Source organism: Oncorhynchus clarkii, chromosome 12, assembly GCF_045791955.1.
Source record: "Oncorhynchus clarkii lewisi isolate Uvic-CL-2024 chromosome 12, UVic_Ocla_1.0, whole genome shotgun sequence".
Lineage (NCBI taxonomy): Eukaryota > Metazoa > Chordata > Actinopteri > Salmoniformes > Salmonidae > Oncorhynchus > Oncorhynchus clarkii.
In genome coordinates, this window is record NC_092158.1 from 81301695 (window position 1) to 81319685 (window position 17991).

The window sequence follows — 17991 nt, forward strand, 5'->3', positions numbered from 1 at the left end:
AATTACAAAAGCAAAAACTAGTAAATAAGGTCTTACTTCATGTGTTTCAAATGCTCCATTGCCACTTGCCAGAGTTACTCTGTATGAACACCAGTAAGGAAAATCCCTGTACAGGTTTTGTTGGATAGTTCTTACATTTTGAGCTTGGTGTCACAGAAAAATGTACACTCATATTTTCAGTCAGATGAAAGATCAAATAAATTGATACATCCTTATTTCATAAGCTCATTTTAATATTCTCAAGTCATTAAATATTTTACACATTCTGCCCAGCAAGATATTCTATTTTGAATGTTCTACAGTAAAACTGCAAACATTTAAATGCATGTTGTATGCAATGATATCCAGCCAATTTAATAGTTTACTACTGTACCAGTATTTTACCAGCAGTAAAATAAATTATATCTGGTAATCTAAAAAGATGTGAACTGTGTGTACTAAACCTCTAGATTCTGTGTACATTGTGAATATTATAGGAGTCAATCAATCACAGTCTGAAAACAGTTCAGGTGCCATGCATTTGAGAAACAAGTACTGGCATATCAGCTGAAATAATTAGGGGCCGGTTGGGTCCATTAGAACGGTTGCAACATCCAGAACAGCAGGCAATTTCATTACAGATAAATGTGCAGCTATATACAGGGATACAAGATGACATGAGTAATTACAGATCAACAGCACCATACATACATACAGCTTAGCATTTAAAGAGAGTGTTGCATATGCCATGGCTGAGAGAGCCAGTGAGTGTGTTTGTGTGGTTGCTTGCCTTCTTACATCAATGGATTAACCTGAGCTCAAATAGATGCAGAGTAACTAAATGTCTCTCAAAACACAATTATTTCTCTCTTTATTTATATAATCAGCACAAAGTCCATTGCACAGTGACGGCAGCACCCTCACAACATTGGATGGAGGCCACATGATCCTGTCCATCAATGCTGTTACGTTTTAAATTGCTTTACACCATAAGAAGCAAGGTTTCATTTAAGATACCAACCACAATTCTTAAAGTCACATACATGGAAGAGATGGGAAGTTTCAAAGAGCATGATTCCAGTATCTCCAAATCATATATTCCACAAGTGATTAAACACTATAAATACATTTCCAGATTTTAAATCACTGTACTGTATCCACATTAGAGATGAGGTCTCACATCGAGGTGAACCAAGACCATGGTATATTCATTCAGTTACTAGTTGTACTTACATGTAAGTGTGTGTGTAGGATAGAGAAAAGTGTGAGAATGTTGATAGCATACAGACGTGACTGATCACCAGTCTTAGTACACGTGGTGTTTTAATTTGTACATTTTCTGTCTTAGTTTAACACTGCAGTATGGGATGAAGCAACTCTTTAGGTCATTGTTTTGTTGTTTCTGTTCCAGGCTTCCGTTTCTACAGTCAGTCGACGTACATGGGGGAGCTGGGAGAAGTGGGCATCTGATCCAGGATTCTGCAGACGTAACTGGCAACATCCACTGAGCGCTCCTCATACATCAGAATGAAAGCATGTTTCTGTATTGAAGAGAACCAGAAACATGTAATAATATGTACGGGTGATAAGTATCTCTGCATGTAATACAATTACATTAATATTTAGTCATTTAGCAGACGCTCGGATGCATACACCACCCCCGGTACTGAGGGTGCCATGCTCTACCAACTGAGCCACACGGGACGTACGTACTTACCAGAAGCTCTTTGTACTTTGGCCTTTTTGACTCATCCTTTGTAAGGCTAAAGGGAATAAATAAAGGGAATAAATAATTAAAATTCTGCTCTGCAATAAACCACATTTTGGTTCTCTTCGAGACTTAAAACAGACATGACATGTTTTGTTCACCAGGGGGAAATCAAATCCAGAGGATGTCTCATGCAGAAGATTACCTTATGAATTTCACATATTTTATTATTTGTGGGTGAATACTGCGAAAGTATGCAGTAGTTTACATTGACAATATTGCTCTGCAGTGATTCAATGTACTTCAACTTATACTATATCATCGTGAGAATAACATTGAAGCAGTGCCAGCAGAAGTTGTATCTGTCCTTTACCACAGATTGACAAAGTTGATGAATTTGGGGGAGAACTGCCTGTCTTCTGAGTTGGTAAGCTGTGGAGGTTCTCCCTTCACCACCTGTGTCAACTGGTCAAACACACTGTTCCACTTTGGGTAGGGAAACCGCCCAGTCGCCAGCTCGTACTGTAAAACAAACCCCACAAAGACAACATGGTGAGTCTACAGTTACAATATACTATCTTGTCTTGTGGATTTAACATTCAGTGTATCTTCAAATAGCTATTTGAATGTTAAAGACAACGTGGACCAGAGGGTTGAGGACCCACCAGTGTTATCCCCAAACTCCATACGTCTGACCGGACGTCATAGCCTTGTCTGGAGGCACTTGGGTCTATTCTCTCAGGCTGTGGAAGAGACAAGGAAAACATGTTACAACTCATCATAGTGATATCATAGATGGGCCTTTAAAGAGAAAAACTAAAATGAAGAACAAACATTCAAATAAATGTTCAAAAATCCCCTTGGATTGATGAGGAATTGAAAAATTGTATGGTTGAGAGGGATGAGGCAAAAGGTATGGCAATTAAGTCTGGCAACCCAACTGACTGGCAAACGTACTGCAAATTAAGAAATCATGTGACTAAACTAGCTTGGGAGCTTGGCCCCAGTGATGTACTGGGCTGTTCGCACTACCCTCTGTAGTGCCTTGCGATCGGAGGCCGAGCAGTTGCCATACCAGGCAGATATGCAACCAGTCAGGATGCTCTCAATGGTGTAGCTGGAGAACCTTTTGAGGATCTGAGGACCCATACCAAATGTTTTCAGTCTCCACGACTGTCTTGGTGTGCTTGGACCATGTTAGTTTGTTGGTGATGTGGACACCAAGGAACTTGAAGCTCTCAACCTGCTACAATGCAGCCCCGTCAATGAGAATGGGGGTGTGCTCAGTCCTCTTTTTCCTGTAGTCCATAATCATCTCCTTTGTCTTGAATAGATTCACTGTCCAAATACATATGGTGAGGACTGTATTATTGAGTGCATTAATTATCATAGGCACTCAATTGTGTCTATTCAACAGAATACAACATACACCCAAGGGCTGACCCCATTTAGTCGATAGGCTGTTGGTCAACAGATGTTTTTAGTCGAGCAGGCACACCTGTCTGATTTGCGCTACTCTGAGTGGACTAATCCATTGAGGAGGACTCTAGGATGCCACGTTCCTATGAAAAGGGGAGTGTGACTAAGATCAGAGAGGAAGAGAGGCCCAATTCGGCGGAAATCTGTTTTTTTTGTGCTTTATCAGTATATATCCATAATCTTTACTAAGATGCACAAGGCACGTCTCTCGAGAATGCGCTCTTGCGCGTTCATTGTTTCATAACTTCATTGTGTTTACCCTAATTATTAGTGTATATCAATTCCCCATTACATATAAATCACCAGTAGTAGCCTACATTTACCATTAATTCCCATAATGTCTAATCTACAATGTTTGTTGGGTTACGGTAATTTCTGCTAATGCGCTCAATATATTATTAGTCGTTTACCGTTCCCATTGTCAGAGTGGACACATTTGCAGAGCTCACCACCTATGCTACGCGTGTGAGAAACAAGTTTTGGTTTATTTCATGCCATTTAAGAGTTGTCAATTTATTCATAGTTTTTTTGTTTTTTGTAGGCCTAGGTTACCTGGACTGCGGGCAAATGTAGGCCTATAAATGTGCCCATTTCAGATGTCTGATAGTATTTCTGATTGTCTGAATCCACCATCACTAATGAGCTGTGGAGCTTCTCAAAGTAATTTTTTCTTAACCTTAAACTGCACGTAAAGAGAGTCTGTTTTTAGAATCCATTGAACAATAGGTACTCAACATATTAGAACAGAAATCCAGCGCTCTCCCTTCCGATAACCACTTGGCATGAAAGGAAACAATGTAATGCTCTGATCCAGTGGAAACGTCATAAAATACCAGATTACTTATTTTCCCTTGCACAATTAGCCTACAGCTGTGTATGTCCCTGTCGTGGGAAACTGAGGGCCCAGAGTATTTGATGCAATGTTGCAAGTTGGCTAGCACGAGCTTAGGGTCGGACTGTTGATACGTTTCAAGTTTGGTTACGCGTGGCCTGTGCAACAATGTGAATTATAGGATATTTATTTTTAAATCAGGATATTGTTTACCTGCAGGCTGCAATGTTGTTATTTGTTGGTTTTATGTAGGCTATTCTTACATCATTGGTAATAGAAGTTATTTTAGATTTGTAGTATTGTTTTCATTTAGATAGAATGTAGATTTACCACATGACAAAGAGATTGAGATACAAAAACCATTATAAATTAAATGAAACTGTTCCACAAAAATGAGCATATGAAAATCATAACTGGCACGCAGATCGGTAGAAATGGTCAAATAAATTGGCACTCCAAATGGAAAAAGGCTGTCGGCCCCTGGTGTAGCCTATTACCAGCAACTTCAGGAGCATAACGCAGAATCCAGGAAAGCCAGCAGGGGGTAGACGAGCTTGATAACTGGCTCCCTCGAGTCGTGTGTGTGTGTGTTAATTATTTAAATCAAACTGTGCTTAAAGTACCAGACAAGCTCAATACACAGTTCATTTTAAAACACAGGGTGTGTATATGAAAAAAATATAAATGTAAAACATTTTAGACCAATAGAATGGTCGAAAGAAAAGACTACTCTGGGACAGCCCTAAGGAAAACCCTGTCCATGTCCTCATTGCCTGGTTCTACACGCCTTTCATAATAATCACCTCAGCCAGTTACTTCACGTATGACCTCACCTCCACACATATAAAACAAATTCAGTGGTTCCAAACAGTGCCCAGGTCATCAGAAGCAGACTTCTACCAGCCATGCTGCTGAGTGGAGGGAGCACCTCCTCTCCTCTGGCTCATTCATTCATGCACCAGAAATAGATGATGATGTCACCCATTCACAGCAGTGGGACAGAATTCCCTGACCGCAGCACTGATGTGTTTTATGGCATAGTGGCTACAGCATCAGCTCACCTCTGCCAAGACTAAAAAAGATCTGGCTGCCCAGCTTTCACCTAGGACACAGCTCACAGTTACTCAGACATGTTATTAACTCAAAACACAACTACTCAGACCTACTACACCGTGTATAAAACATTAAGAACACCTGCTCTTTCCTTGACAGACTGAACAGGTGAAAGCTATGACCCCTTATTGATGTCACTTGTTAAATCCACTTCAATCAGTGTAGATGAAGGGGAGGAGACAGGTTAAAGGATGTTTTAGCCTTGAGACAAGTGAGACATGGTTGGTGTATGTGTGCGATTCAGAGGGTGAATGGGCAAGACAACATATATTAAGTGCCTTTGAACAGGGTATGGTAGTAGTTGGCAGGTGCACCGGTGTGTCAAGAATTGCAACGCTGCTGGGTTTTTCCACACTCAACAGTTTCCTGTGTGTATCAAGAATGGTCCACCACCCAAAGGTCATCTAGCTTGACAACTGTGGGAAGCATTGGAGTCAACATGGGCCAGCCCACCATACCTGTGGGACACTTTCAGCACCTTGTAGAGTCCATGCCCTGATGAATTGAGGCTGTTATGAGGGCAAAAGGGGATGCAACTCAATATTAGGAATGTGTTCCTAATGTTTTGTACACTCAGTGTATATCAACTCAAAACGACACCGGTGCACATTTAATTTAGATGTGTAATTGCTTTCAAATACAAAAAGTATTTCCTAATTAAAATGAATGAACTGTGGATTAAAGAATGCTTCGGTACATAATGGTAGTAGCAAAATTAACCTGACACTACAGTGTGCAAAATAATTAGTGAGCATATTCCAACAAACATTTCAGACATGTGGCCACTTGCCAGCTAAATGAACTAAATCATAACAACCAGAGGGGAACAGAGCTAGACTGTCACCTGAACCAAATACCATGAACCAAATCTAACCTACTTAATTGTAGTGTAGTACATAATATTCCATTGAAGTGAAATCAATCCCTCTCTAATATCTAGACCAAACAGAGACAAATGGTGCTAAAGCAATTAGCAATGGGGTGGCCAAGAAGCACCTGGCAGGTCTGCAATATTTATATTTGAAAAAGGAAACTGGAGCCATGTGGGTTGGATTCCTGCACTGTGAGCTCACAGCTGTGGGAGCACCAACCCAAACAGCTTTATTCTGACAGACATGAATGAAGTAACCCAGCCCTTCCTCGGCCTTCTGATAGATGCGTGGCAGAGATATGGCAGAGGTGTGCCCTACGTCCTGATAGGGAGATGCCAAATTTAGAATGGAAACTGGAGGGGCCGTGGCTCCCTTCTCCCATCAGCAATACCACCTCCAGAAAATTAACCCTGTGATGACACGATGAGCTCATTCAACTGCACTGCCAGCAGTTTGGAAGACTACAACCATGTCACATACACACAGACAGCATGAGATTCCTCTGCAGCTAGTCCAAAAAAAGAACAAGACAACAAGCATCTGCAAGAACAGATATCAGTAGCAACCATAATATAATTACCAACGCTGCCATCAACAATAAGGAAAGGGGAATCAGAGAAGTGTAGGGGGCTGCCTTAAATTGGCATCCACTTCATCAGCGCCCGGGGAGCAATTGTTGTTAGGGGTTAACTGCCTTGCTCAAGTGGGAGAACGCCAGATTTTTCCACCTTGCCGGCTCAGAGATTTGAACCAGCGACCTTTCGGTTAATGGCCCAACAATCTTAACTACCTGCCTCCCCTCAATAACAACAAAACCACAGTCTCCTTACAACTGACGATCACCACCAAGTCACTAAGTACCAAAACAGTTGAATTCTTATCATGTGAAAGTGAAATGTATTCTTAGAAAGAGCCTTAGTTGTACATCTTCCACTTGCCTTGTCTTTCAGCCATTAATGAAACATTGCACCAAAATCCCCATACATCACTTACTGCCATGTACGGTCTGCACCCTGCATCTCTGGTTTTGGCAATGGAGTCCACCAGCTGCCCACTGATGCCAAAATCACAAAGCTTAATGTTGCCATTCCTGTCCAGGAGGATGTTGGATGGCTTGATGTCTGAGAGGAGAAACATATAGAAGACATGACAAAGCTAGGCTAAGAGTTCTGGGTAAAGGAAGTGACACTTCTGTTGTGGTACAGTAAATAGAGCATTGTGAGGTAATAACGGCAATTACACATCTCAAATGAGGAAATAAAGAACAAGGTCTCCATTTTGGAGTCGTCTTACCTCTGTGAATTATTTTCAAGTATTCTTTTAAGTGGTTAAGTGCTTTCACAGTCTGTAATGAAAACACATAAGCAACTAAATTAATATAGAGAAATATGTAACCTTCCTGTCAAATTAATCAGTGTAAATTATGTAAGGAGAAAATGCATGAAAACTTACAGCTAATGTTATTTTGCCTAATATTTCCTCTGGAATCACATCATCTAAAGCACAATATACATATTTGTAGAATTTGTCGAAGGAGGTAGACATAAGTTCCATACATATCCAACAGTCCCCCTGACAAAGAAAAGAATCGTAAGACATAACATTACCTCGTGAAGACAATACACTGCTTATTGCTAACTACACAGAACGATTGATTGACATCCAATGCATTTCCTATATAGAGAAATCAATCAACAAAACACAGAAGTGAAAAACTTGCATGGTCACCTCTCTGAAAAGAGCCCCGTAAAACTGAACTATGTAGAGACAGTCACTACTCCTCATGACCACATCCAGATCCATTAGCAGCTGCTTCTGTTCCTTCTCATCAACCGTTGACCTAATCCTCTGTGGGAGACACACATTGTAATCAGATGCATGTTGCTTTCAAATTGTGACCATGGTTGGAAGTCACAGGAGGTTGGTGGCACCGTAATTGGTGAGGACGGGCATGTGTTAAATGGCTAGAGTGGAATTAGTGGAAAGGTATCAACATCAAACACATGGTTTCCATTCGCTCTGTTCCAGCCATTATTACGAGCCTTCCTCCCCTTATCATGAGCAACATGTTACCATATCCTGCAATGGGAGTCAGTTACACTTTGGTGATTATGATGATTACTGAGTGTTCATTTCACAATATAGCCTAAGACTGATGAGCAGGCATAAATCTTGCCCTGAACACTTCCTGTAGTTTAGTCAATAAGAGGTCAGTAAGGGGCAGTCACCTTGACAGCCATTATCTGGTTGCTGGGCTTGTGCACCATCTTGTTGACAGAGCCGTAAGCGCCCCGCCCAATCTCCCCCAGGTCCTTGAGGTCCTCAGCCGTGAAGTCACAATCGCCACCGGCGGTCTTCAACTTCCCTGACGACTCGATACTATGCGTACGCAGCCTCTCTCTGGCCACAGAAATAGGTGGGAGACATAAGAAACACAATCTTAGTTGATGTTAATTTCACCTTAATCATATACTGAACAAAAATGTTAATGCAACATGAAACAATTTCAAAGATTTTGCTGTGTTACAGTTCGTATAAGGAAATCAGTCAGTTTAAATAAATTGGGCCCTAATCTATGGATTTCCTATAACTGGGCAGGGGTACAGCAATGGGTGGGCCTGGGAGGGCATAGGCTCCGACGATCCCACAGGTGAAAAAGCCGAATGTGGATGTCCTGGGCTTGCGTGGTTACACGTCTGCGGTTGTGAGGCCGTTTGGACGCACTGACTAAACATTTTTTTAAATGCCGTTGGAAGTGGCTTAGAGAAATAACTTTAAAATTATCTGGCAACAGCACTGGTGGACATTCCTGCAGTCAGCATGCCAATTGCATCCTGCCTCAAAACTTGAGACGTCTGTGGCATTGTGTTGTGTGACAAAACTGCACATTTTAGAGTGGCCTTTTATTGTCCACAGCACAAGGATCACCTGGGTAATGATCATAAATCATAAATCAGCTTTTTGATTTGCCACACCTGTCAGGTGGATGGATTATATCGACAAAGGCTAAAGTGCTCACTAACAGGGATGTAAACAAATGTGTGCACAGAATGAGAGAAATAAGCTTTTTGTGCGTGTGGAACATTTCTGGAATCTTATTTCAGCTCATGAAACATGATACGAACACTTGACATGTTGCGTTTATATTTTTGTTCAGTATACATACATACATACGTACGTGGGGCAAAAAAAGTATTTAGTCAGCCACCAATTGTGCAAGTTCTCCCACTTAAAAAGATGAGGCCTGTAATTTTCATCATAGGTACACTTCAACTATGACAGACAAAATGAGAAAAAAAAAATCCAGAAAAATCACATTTTTCTTATGAATTTATTTGCAAATTATGGTGGAAAATAAGTATTTGGTCAATAACAAAAGTTTATCTCAATACTTTGTTATATACCCTTTGTTGGCAATGACAGAGGTCAAACGTTTTCTGTAAGTCTTCACAAGGTTCACACACTGTTGCTGGTATTTTGGCCCATTCCTCCATGCAGATCTCCTCTAGAGCAGTGATGTTTTGGGGCTGTTGCTGGGTAACACGGACTTTCAACTCCTTCCAAAGATTTTCTATGGGGTTGAGATCTGGAGACTGGCTAGGCCACTCCAGGACCTTGAAATGCTTCTTATGAAGCCACTCCTTCGTTGCCCGGGCGGTGTGTTTGGGATCATTGTCATGCTGAAAGACCCAGCCACGTTTCATCTTAAATGGGGCGGCAGGGTTTGGGGCGGCAGGGTAGCCTAGTGGTTAGAGTGTTGGACAAGTAACTGGAAGGTTGCAAGTTCAAACCCCCGAGCTGACAAGGTACAAATATGTCGTTCTGCCCCTGAACAGGCAGTTAACCCACTGTTCCTAGGCCATCATTGAAAATAAGAATTTGTTCTTAACTGACTTGCCTAGTTAAATAAAGGTAAATAAATGCCCTTGCTGATGGAAGGAGGTTTTCACTCAAAATCTCACGATACATGGCCCCATTCATTCTTTCCTTTACACGGATCAGTCGTCCTGGTACCTTTGCAGAAAAACAGCCCCAAAGCATGATGTTTCCACCCCCATGCTTCACAGTAGGTATGGTGTTCTTTGGAAGCAACTCAGCATTCTTTGTCCTCCAAACACGACGAGTTTTTACCAAAAAGTTATATTTTGGTTTCATCTGACCATATGACATTCTCCCAATCTTCTTCTGGATCATCCAAATGCTCTCTAGCAAACTTCAGACAGGCCTGGACATGTACTGGCTTAAGCAGGGGGACACGTCTGGCACTGCAGGATTTAAGTCCCTGGCGGCGTAGTGTGTTACTGATGGTAGGCTTTGTTACTTTGGTCCCAGCTCTCTGCAGGTCATTCACTAGGTCCCCCCGTGTGGTTCTGGGATTTTTGCTCACCGTTCTTGTGATAATTTTGACCCCACGGGGTGAGATCTTGCGTGGAGCCCCAGATCAAGGGAGATTATCAGTGGTCTTGTATGTCTTCCATTTCCTAATAATTGCTCCCACAGTTGATTTCTTCAAACCAAGCTGCTTACCTATTGCAGATTCAGTCTCCCCAGCCTGGTGCAGGTCTACAATTTTGCTTCTGGTGTCCTTTGACAGCTCGTTGGTCTTGGCCATAGTGGAGTTTGGAGTGTGACTGTTTGAGGTTGTGGACAGGTGTCTTTTATACTGATAACAAGTTCAAACAGGAGCCATTAATACAGGTAACAAGTGGAGGACAGAGGAGCCTCTTAAAGAAGAAGTTACAGGTCTGTGAGAGCCAGAAATCTTGCTTGTTTGTAGGTGACCAAATACTTATTTTCCACCATAATTTGCAAATAAATTAATTACAAATCCTACAATGTGATTTTCTGGATTTTTTTTCTCATTTTGTCTGTCATAGTTGAAGTGTACCTATGATGAAAATTACAGGCCTCATCTTTTTAAGTGGAAGAACTTGCACAATTGGTGGCTGACTAAATACTTTTTTGTCCCACTGTATATGATACGGCACCTGAAAAAGGATGGTTAGTTGACATCAGTTTGTTCAGTTTGCATTATCCAGCATCAGTAATTTGCTTGTCCAGGGTAACTTAGCAGGCTCATGTTATCTTCAAATTACACAGCAAAGACACAGGGCTTATTCACATTCACTACAATGGTGTTGCCCAAACAGGTACTTGAGGCTACATTCAGTTACTCTCTGTTTTCCATGAGCAGGTGGAGATAGAAATACAACAACTGCTAATCATTCCAACCTCACTTAGCCTGTCTTTATTGTGACAGATTGCCTGGGTACCTATACAGTACTGAATGTTACATTGACAATGTGTGGCTTTGGAGATGAAGAGTCTCAACAGACTGTAGACTAGAGTGCAGAGTCATATAACAATTCATTATGCAGGAGTTTGCATTGTGGCTAATGCAAATTCCGCTCCACGTACATCTTCAGAAAACCACATCCATGCAAAGTTCGGAGGTCAACTTACATGTGGGGGTTCTGGAATGGGGGTCCTGCTGTACTCAGAGTGAATCTGGTCGTTGGTTTAATCGGGGGATTGGCAAAATTTAACTTCAGTGCTTTGCGTTTACCTGATAGGGGAGAGGCAGAGTTTATGTCAGATTGCACACAAGACATCTATGGCAGGTGTAGAGCCAAGAACCAGAAAACAACATTTACACACTCAAAAACAACATGAAAACAAACAGTTACCATACCACAGAATGAGAACCAGTAAAGCAATGGAGAGGTAAATTTAACAAGAGTATTCAAGTAAATTTACTGAAGTCATGCAATCCACATCTAGGGACAATGGATGTAAGAGTAATGACCTGCTTCTTACCAAAGGCATTCCTCTTTATATTTCTCTGTGAGAACATACATTTCTTCTATAGATGCTGATTTTTAGATTTTGGCTGATACTGAACTATATGGGATAGTCAACAAAACAGGTCTTGACCAAATTAAAATGAATCACGAGTAGGTCTAATAACAGGTTCTCAATCAAATATGTGTATGCTACAGCCTCAGTGGCCAGGAACAGAAACCCCCTGGAGGTATTTTTACAAGACATGTCCTGGTTGTACCAGTGACTCATTGCAGATGGTAGTTATATACTTTAACCAGTTCACTGAAGTTGATGCAGAGGCATACACTTCTCAGTAGACACCTGCTCTAAACCATAGCCTAGTACTAGATCACATCATATGGCTATTCAGGCTGGAGGCTTAGCTAAAATCCAACCCTCACCTACCATGTTTTAGTAGGTTTTGCGTGGTAATTTAAACAATGAGGGAATAGGTGAGAATTTAAATTAAAAACGGACCATTTCTTGCTTGATTTTTACATTTTTTATTTAGGCTACTACCCAGAGACTGTGAAACATGACAACATTGTGTAATGAGATTCTAACTCAACAAAAGCATTGTTCTGACAGAAAATATTTGAAAATACAAAATGTGACTTTTGGCTCATAACCATACACAAGAGTCAAATAGCCTACACTACAGACTAGAAAATCTTGCCAGAGGAGAAGGAGCTTCCCAAGTAGAACTGTTCTGAGTTCACCTTGAAATGAAGGATGCATTCTGTTCTCTCCACCCAAAACACCACAAGAATGTATGTACTCAAATTCCAATAAAATGGCACAAGCCATTGGAAATTACACTAGTGTCTCCATGTCTCAACAGGCAAGTGTTTAAGTACAGCTCATGCCAAAAATCACTTAAGTGTTCAAAAACAAAACAGCTGCAAACTGGTTTGTAAAACAATGTGGCAAAACCCCAAGCATTACTAGCTAGTTTTGCTTGTTAGTAGCAAGCTGACTAAAAATGCTAAAACTAAAAAAAGGTAGAGCTTCCATTACAATGTTTATTAAAAACACACCTAATAAATAAATACAAGCAAAGGACTACACTTCTGTCAAGATACATTTATTTTCCAACACAGTGCTATTTTGTGTTGAAGGCCGAACCAAACAGTGGTAAAGACCAGTTGAAAGCCAAAGTGTGAATCTATATACACCAATGCTAATGGAAGCTCTAAGCCCTAGGCTTGTGCCGATGATGGATGATCAGAATATAGATTGGAACGTCTTGGTAAATGAACATTATGAAACTAAATTGTTTGGTGATATCTAATAGTAAGGTAAAAACATACAGGATGGTTAACACCAACTGTTGTTGTTTTTTAAACTACAGAGAAGTTAAATCAATAAGACTCACAGTTGGACAAGTCTTTCTTTCACTTGCTTTGCATCAGTAAAATATTATGACCTAATGTCTTAAATAACAGACCAACATAAGCTGCACTCTAACTCTAGGATAATCAATGTTTAGCCTCAACTACTAGCCGTAACTATCAAAACCGGCACAAGCCTACTAGACCCCAACAACTCTTCACTTGGATTAGTTGAAAAAAGAGGACAGACTCCCCCATACCAGACCATCAGGCGGAAGCAAAGGGTTGAGAACTGTTGGTACTGTAGCAAAAGAGGTTTGGCTTACTTGGGGGAGCTCCAGACAGGTTTATCTGAAACCCTAGGAGGTGAGAAGAGAACATTTCTTTTTCATATTTCACCTGTATTTAGGCTACTGTTTGACCGATAAACAAAAAACAATCAAGTTCTATTAGGAAACGTGGTAAACAACAAACACTGTTCTTCTCAGCTTCAGTTCAGACCAGGGAACGATGCAGCACTGTTTCCCAACACCCGGCACCACCATGACTGACAACTATTTGAAGTATCTCAAATCAACTTTGATTTTGCTAAATGGGGCTTCATTACTGGAAAGTTCTATGAATCACATTTTGATACCAAGTGTGGACAACAACTACTACACACACTAAAACATGACCAACTAGCCCAATTGAAGAAATCCTGACCGGAAATATTTTATCTAGGCCTAACCTACATGCAATACTTAACTAAATAATTAGGGTACCAGCTGAAATTGCAGCAGTCTTGTTATCAATGTTGCATGCTAGAGTTAATAATCATAAATGTACTTAGTTTGAAGCAGGAAAAGCTCCTTTGTGTAAGCCCCCCAAATTATACAATTTGAACACAGAGACAACTGGCTGAATAGACACTGGTGCTAAGAAAGGCTTACTAAAAACATAGGTTTACAGCTCTTGCACTTGTCTTCTCTATGCTATAGATGGTACATTACCCAGACCCTATAGTATTCATGTTGTATGCACTTTTCCAAAAGAAACCAACCAATAACTGAAGAGTTAAAAACATATTTATTATTCAAATCTAGAAGACATTGTTTTGTTCTGTTTTTTGTTCACTGTAAAATGTAACACTGCACTTTGAAATGTCCCTGTAAACAAATGTGGCTATGGCCTCATGACATACTCAAATTATTTTCTTCTGAGTGAACTACTGAACTTTTATAACTTGGCCCCACGTCAGTGAACTGGTAAACGTTAAAGCTGAGCATTCCACCACACAGAAAACAGAAACATGTATTGCATATGGGGGGGGGGGGGGGATTAATCTACATGCACACATATATAGCCAGAAACAACCAAGATAACTTTGGTATGATTAAGGATTAGCTCAGGAAGATTCAGTGGAGCAAATTGGGGTAGACCTATAAAAATAACAACCTACAAATGATTTTTTTAAATGGAGTGGTGTGAGAGAAAATGAAATGCATCCACAAAATGATCCTGGCAGGGAGAGACAATGACAATTGAAGAAACTATTCTTGGGACAGCTCACCATCGATCAGCATCAAGTCATGAGGGTTATGGGAAGTTAGTAGAATTAAGGAAAGGGAAGAAAAATATCACAGAAATGTAGTTTCAATACTTTGACAGTGACAGAAGTGGACCATAACATATTTATTTAATTTACTACCTGTTAAATATCAGATTGAGAACGGCATGCAAAAGTATAGAACCAGATCCCCCAAAAAACTAACGAGCTACGACAGTTATTGTTAAAGCATCAACAAAAAATGTAAATATATTATCTTTATAAAATGTGTAATATTGACAGTAACGTTAGCTACCTGTTTCACTCTGACATCTCCAGCACGTGTTGGATTCTGTAAGTTAAAAAATATATAGTTTGTAAAAACATAGCTAGCTAATGATGCATTGGGTGGAAATTTAACAGATTTCTTCTGGTGGATGTAAATTAACGTTATTTGAAATCTAAGAGATTCTCATGCAACAGTTTCACTGTGCTAGCAATAACTGCATGGCCTAGGATACTTCGGGATTTTAGTAATAAATTAATAATAAAGCCCTTTATCCACTTCACAAGAGTCAGATCAAATAATGGATAACATTGTCTCTGCATCCAGTAGTTGAGGTAGTTTCGCAAACTAATGCTAACAAGAGTTAGTGCAATGACTGGAATTATATGGTAACTGCTACAGTAGCATGTTAGTAGATACAATGAATTTCCCCAAAACACATCCCAACATGATCTTGTTATTTTTAGAACTGCAACATATTGTAGTTAGCTAGTTAGAGGTAACCTGACATTGAAAGACAGTAAGCAACACATGACCAGATCCAGATAAAGCATGACAGGCCTTCTTATATTCTAGCTAGCTAACGTTATTTAGGCTAACTAGCAATGCCGCTTGTTAGCCAACCTTAGCTAACGTTACCCAGCAAGCGAGTTAACTTACTTACCAACTATTCACTAGTTAACGTAAGCTGTGGCTAACTAACGTTGTTTTTGGTGTTACTTATTTCTAACACACATTTTCAGAACCCGTTATTTGCTTAGAAGACAATGTTTTGGGTGTGAGGGCAACTGATTTTGACAGTAGCTAGCTAGCGTTAACTGTAGACACCAAGCTAACTAACTAACAAACTAGTAATAGTGTGTGAATACAACTGAGGCAAGTTGTTAGTAAGTAGATAGCTAGCCAATATAGGTAGCTAGTTCGTTAGCATAGTCATTAGGTTACTCCCGTTAACACCACTCACAAACAAATATCTAGTTTTAACAAGCTGGTATTTTACAATCCTTACCTTGCATACTGCTCATTGTTGTTATGTGTTGCGACTGGGATTGATGGTGATGTGAGCCTGTAGATCCTGCGTTATTGCTGTTGTGGCTGGTAGATGTTGTTGAGTTGTTGGGGCTGGGTGTCGCCATTGTGTGTTTGAATTCCATCAGCAGCACTAGGCTGCAATGCAGAGAGCAACTTCACCCTAACAAAACAAGACTGGAGAATAATCAAACTGGCTAGACTTCTTCGACTCAAATGTGGTTGTAGAGAGCGCTACCGAACAAGACTGTAACTACCAACAAACAGTAAGAAATCGGGACAGTGTTTGACAGTCCAGTAACCCCCTTTCCACATAGAGTCGAGACCGAAGATGGTGGATAAATAAAGATTATTCAGTCAGGCCTTTTACGATTGAAAAAAGGTCAGTTCCGGCTTACTTAACTGGGTGTGTCTCCCATAGACACAAATGCAATAGCAGCTTGTCTGGTCTACCTAGTTTAATTGAACAAGAAAAAAACAGTGAGTGGGGTGTCTCGCTTCCTCTTCTGTCTCTGGTGGAGACTCAGTCAGCTGACCAAATGTCACTTGCGAACGTGAACACCCACAGCTTCCAACGCTGCTGTGTTTGTGGGCCGAGTTCGAGGAACACAAATCTAGGCTCAGATAACCATACCGCCTGCGTTAACCTTAAGCACTATGGGGAAGACAAATATCTGATCGTGTATCAGTGGGTAGGGGCGATTTCTAGCCTAATTGTATTAGACTATGAATTACCATACAGTTAACAGTAAAATGTCAGTTTACGTACATTTAAAGTATGTGTAATACTGTCCAGAATTGTTTTTATTTTAAAGTAGCCAAATCAGTATTTAATGTAACAGTAACACATATGTAACGTTTAATCGTTTTCCTTATTCATATATATTCAGAAAGCACTTTTCATGAAAAAAAGATACAAAACAACGAGTCTTGGCGACTTTGCTATAGTGCCTATAAATGTTCACTTGTCGAAACTTCAAAAACAAAACAAAAATACGGATACGCAAAGTCCAGGAGGAAAATTTGCTGTCGAATGGCTGATTACGAGAAACTGGTTCTGTAGTTATAGACCGTGACAATGAACGAACCTAGTGAAGTTAGGTGCACAAAAACTAACTTTTCTCTGATCATTTGGAGACTTTGCAATGTATGCATGTCATTGTTCTCTGCCTATTTTTCCTATTAAATAACATTTCCATTTTAACATTTTTGGCCATTGACTGTTTAGTATCATGAGTGTAGTTAAAGCTAGAAATATATATGCATGAGCCTGCACTGCACCCTGAATGTTTAAATTTTTCAGAGACACTACTTTGGAGGAGAATTGCTAAACTTCATATGCTTATTTCGACTGCTGTTGTTTCCATGATGGGATGGACTCTGTATAAAGAGCGCATCATAAATATCTTCCAGCAAGAGGAGGGAAGGTATAGTCTCACAGTCAACATATTTTTCTGTTTAGATGAGCATTGTGTACAATAATTATTTTTGGTCACACCTGTTTCTCTCTATCCCCAGGGAATTATCTGGTCTCATGTTGATACTTGTCTGGCTTCTCCTGTGTCAACACTCTGGAAGGTAAGGACTTTCAACATAGATTTGGACCATATCCCTACATGCAATACTTTATTTAAAAAAGACTCAAACTCAGTACATCACTGATATGTGTACTGTCGTAACTCTTTTCTATTAGTTCTATTGGGGCTCTCAGACTGTCTGTTGCTGTTGCCATCCCAATCTTCCCCTTTGTGGCCTGGCTGTACTACTACATTAACAAGGAGCTGAGGACCAGCTGGCCCCCGCATTGTAAAACTGCACTGTAGATATCCATTCATTAAGATAGTCCAGTGACGAGTGAGCAACATATCTGCGGGATGGAACATTTACAAGAGGATATGACCTAGCTACAGAGGCAGTATGGAAATCATGAATGGTTTAAAAAGACGCATGTAAAAAACACCCCTGCTAAACCATACATCTAAATAAGTGACAATGTCATAAATTAGAATGT

At 40.3% G+C, this 17991-nt stretch overlaps 2 protein-coding genes across 5 annotated transcripts; one reads left to right on the forward strand and one right to left on the reverse strand.

Annotated features, from left to right (window-relative positions):
* Positions 1–212: 212 nt before the first annotated feature.
* LOC139421449 (dual specificity mitogen-activated protein kinase kinase 4-like) lies at positions 213–16568 on the reverse strand. 4 transcript variants are annotated; one of them, XM_071172364.1, is made up of 13 exons: positions 15961–16494; positions 14982–15017; positions 13464–13496; positions 11447–11549; positions 8212–8383; positions 7712–7831; positions 7436–7555; positions 7277–7328; positions 6977–7104; positions 2353–2430; positions 2061–2209; positions 1697–1742; positions 213–1520 (listed from the first exon to the last, which is right to left on the reverse strand). In XM_071172364.1, exons 1-13 carry the CDS (start codon positions 16103–16105, stop codon positions 1407–1409), a joined length of 1296 nt encoding a protein of 431 aa, XP_071028465.1. In that variant the 5' UTR covers positions 16106–16494; the 3' UTR covers positions 213–1406. The 4 variants fall into 4 exon arrangements, with proteins under 4 accessions (XP_071028465.1, XP_071028467.1, XP_071028466.1 ...); XM_071172366.1 differs by lacking the exon at positions 13464–13496 and having other exon boundaries at positions 216–1520; positions 11447–11537; positions 15961–16568; XM_071172365.1 differs by lacking the exon at positions 13464–13496 and having other exon boundaries at positions 216–1520; positions 15961–16568.
* Positions 16569–17058: 490 nt separating this feature from the next.
* On the forward strand, positions 17059–17950 carry LOC139421450 (transmembrane protein 220-like). The gene is given in 4 exon segments (XM_071172368.1): positions 17059–17202; positions 17250–17407; positions 17499–17558; positions 17674–17950. Coding segments are annotated over 4 exon segments (492 nt in total). The 3' UTR covers positions 17804–17950.
* The last annotated feature ends 41 nt before the right edge of the window (positions 17951–17991 follow it).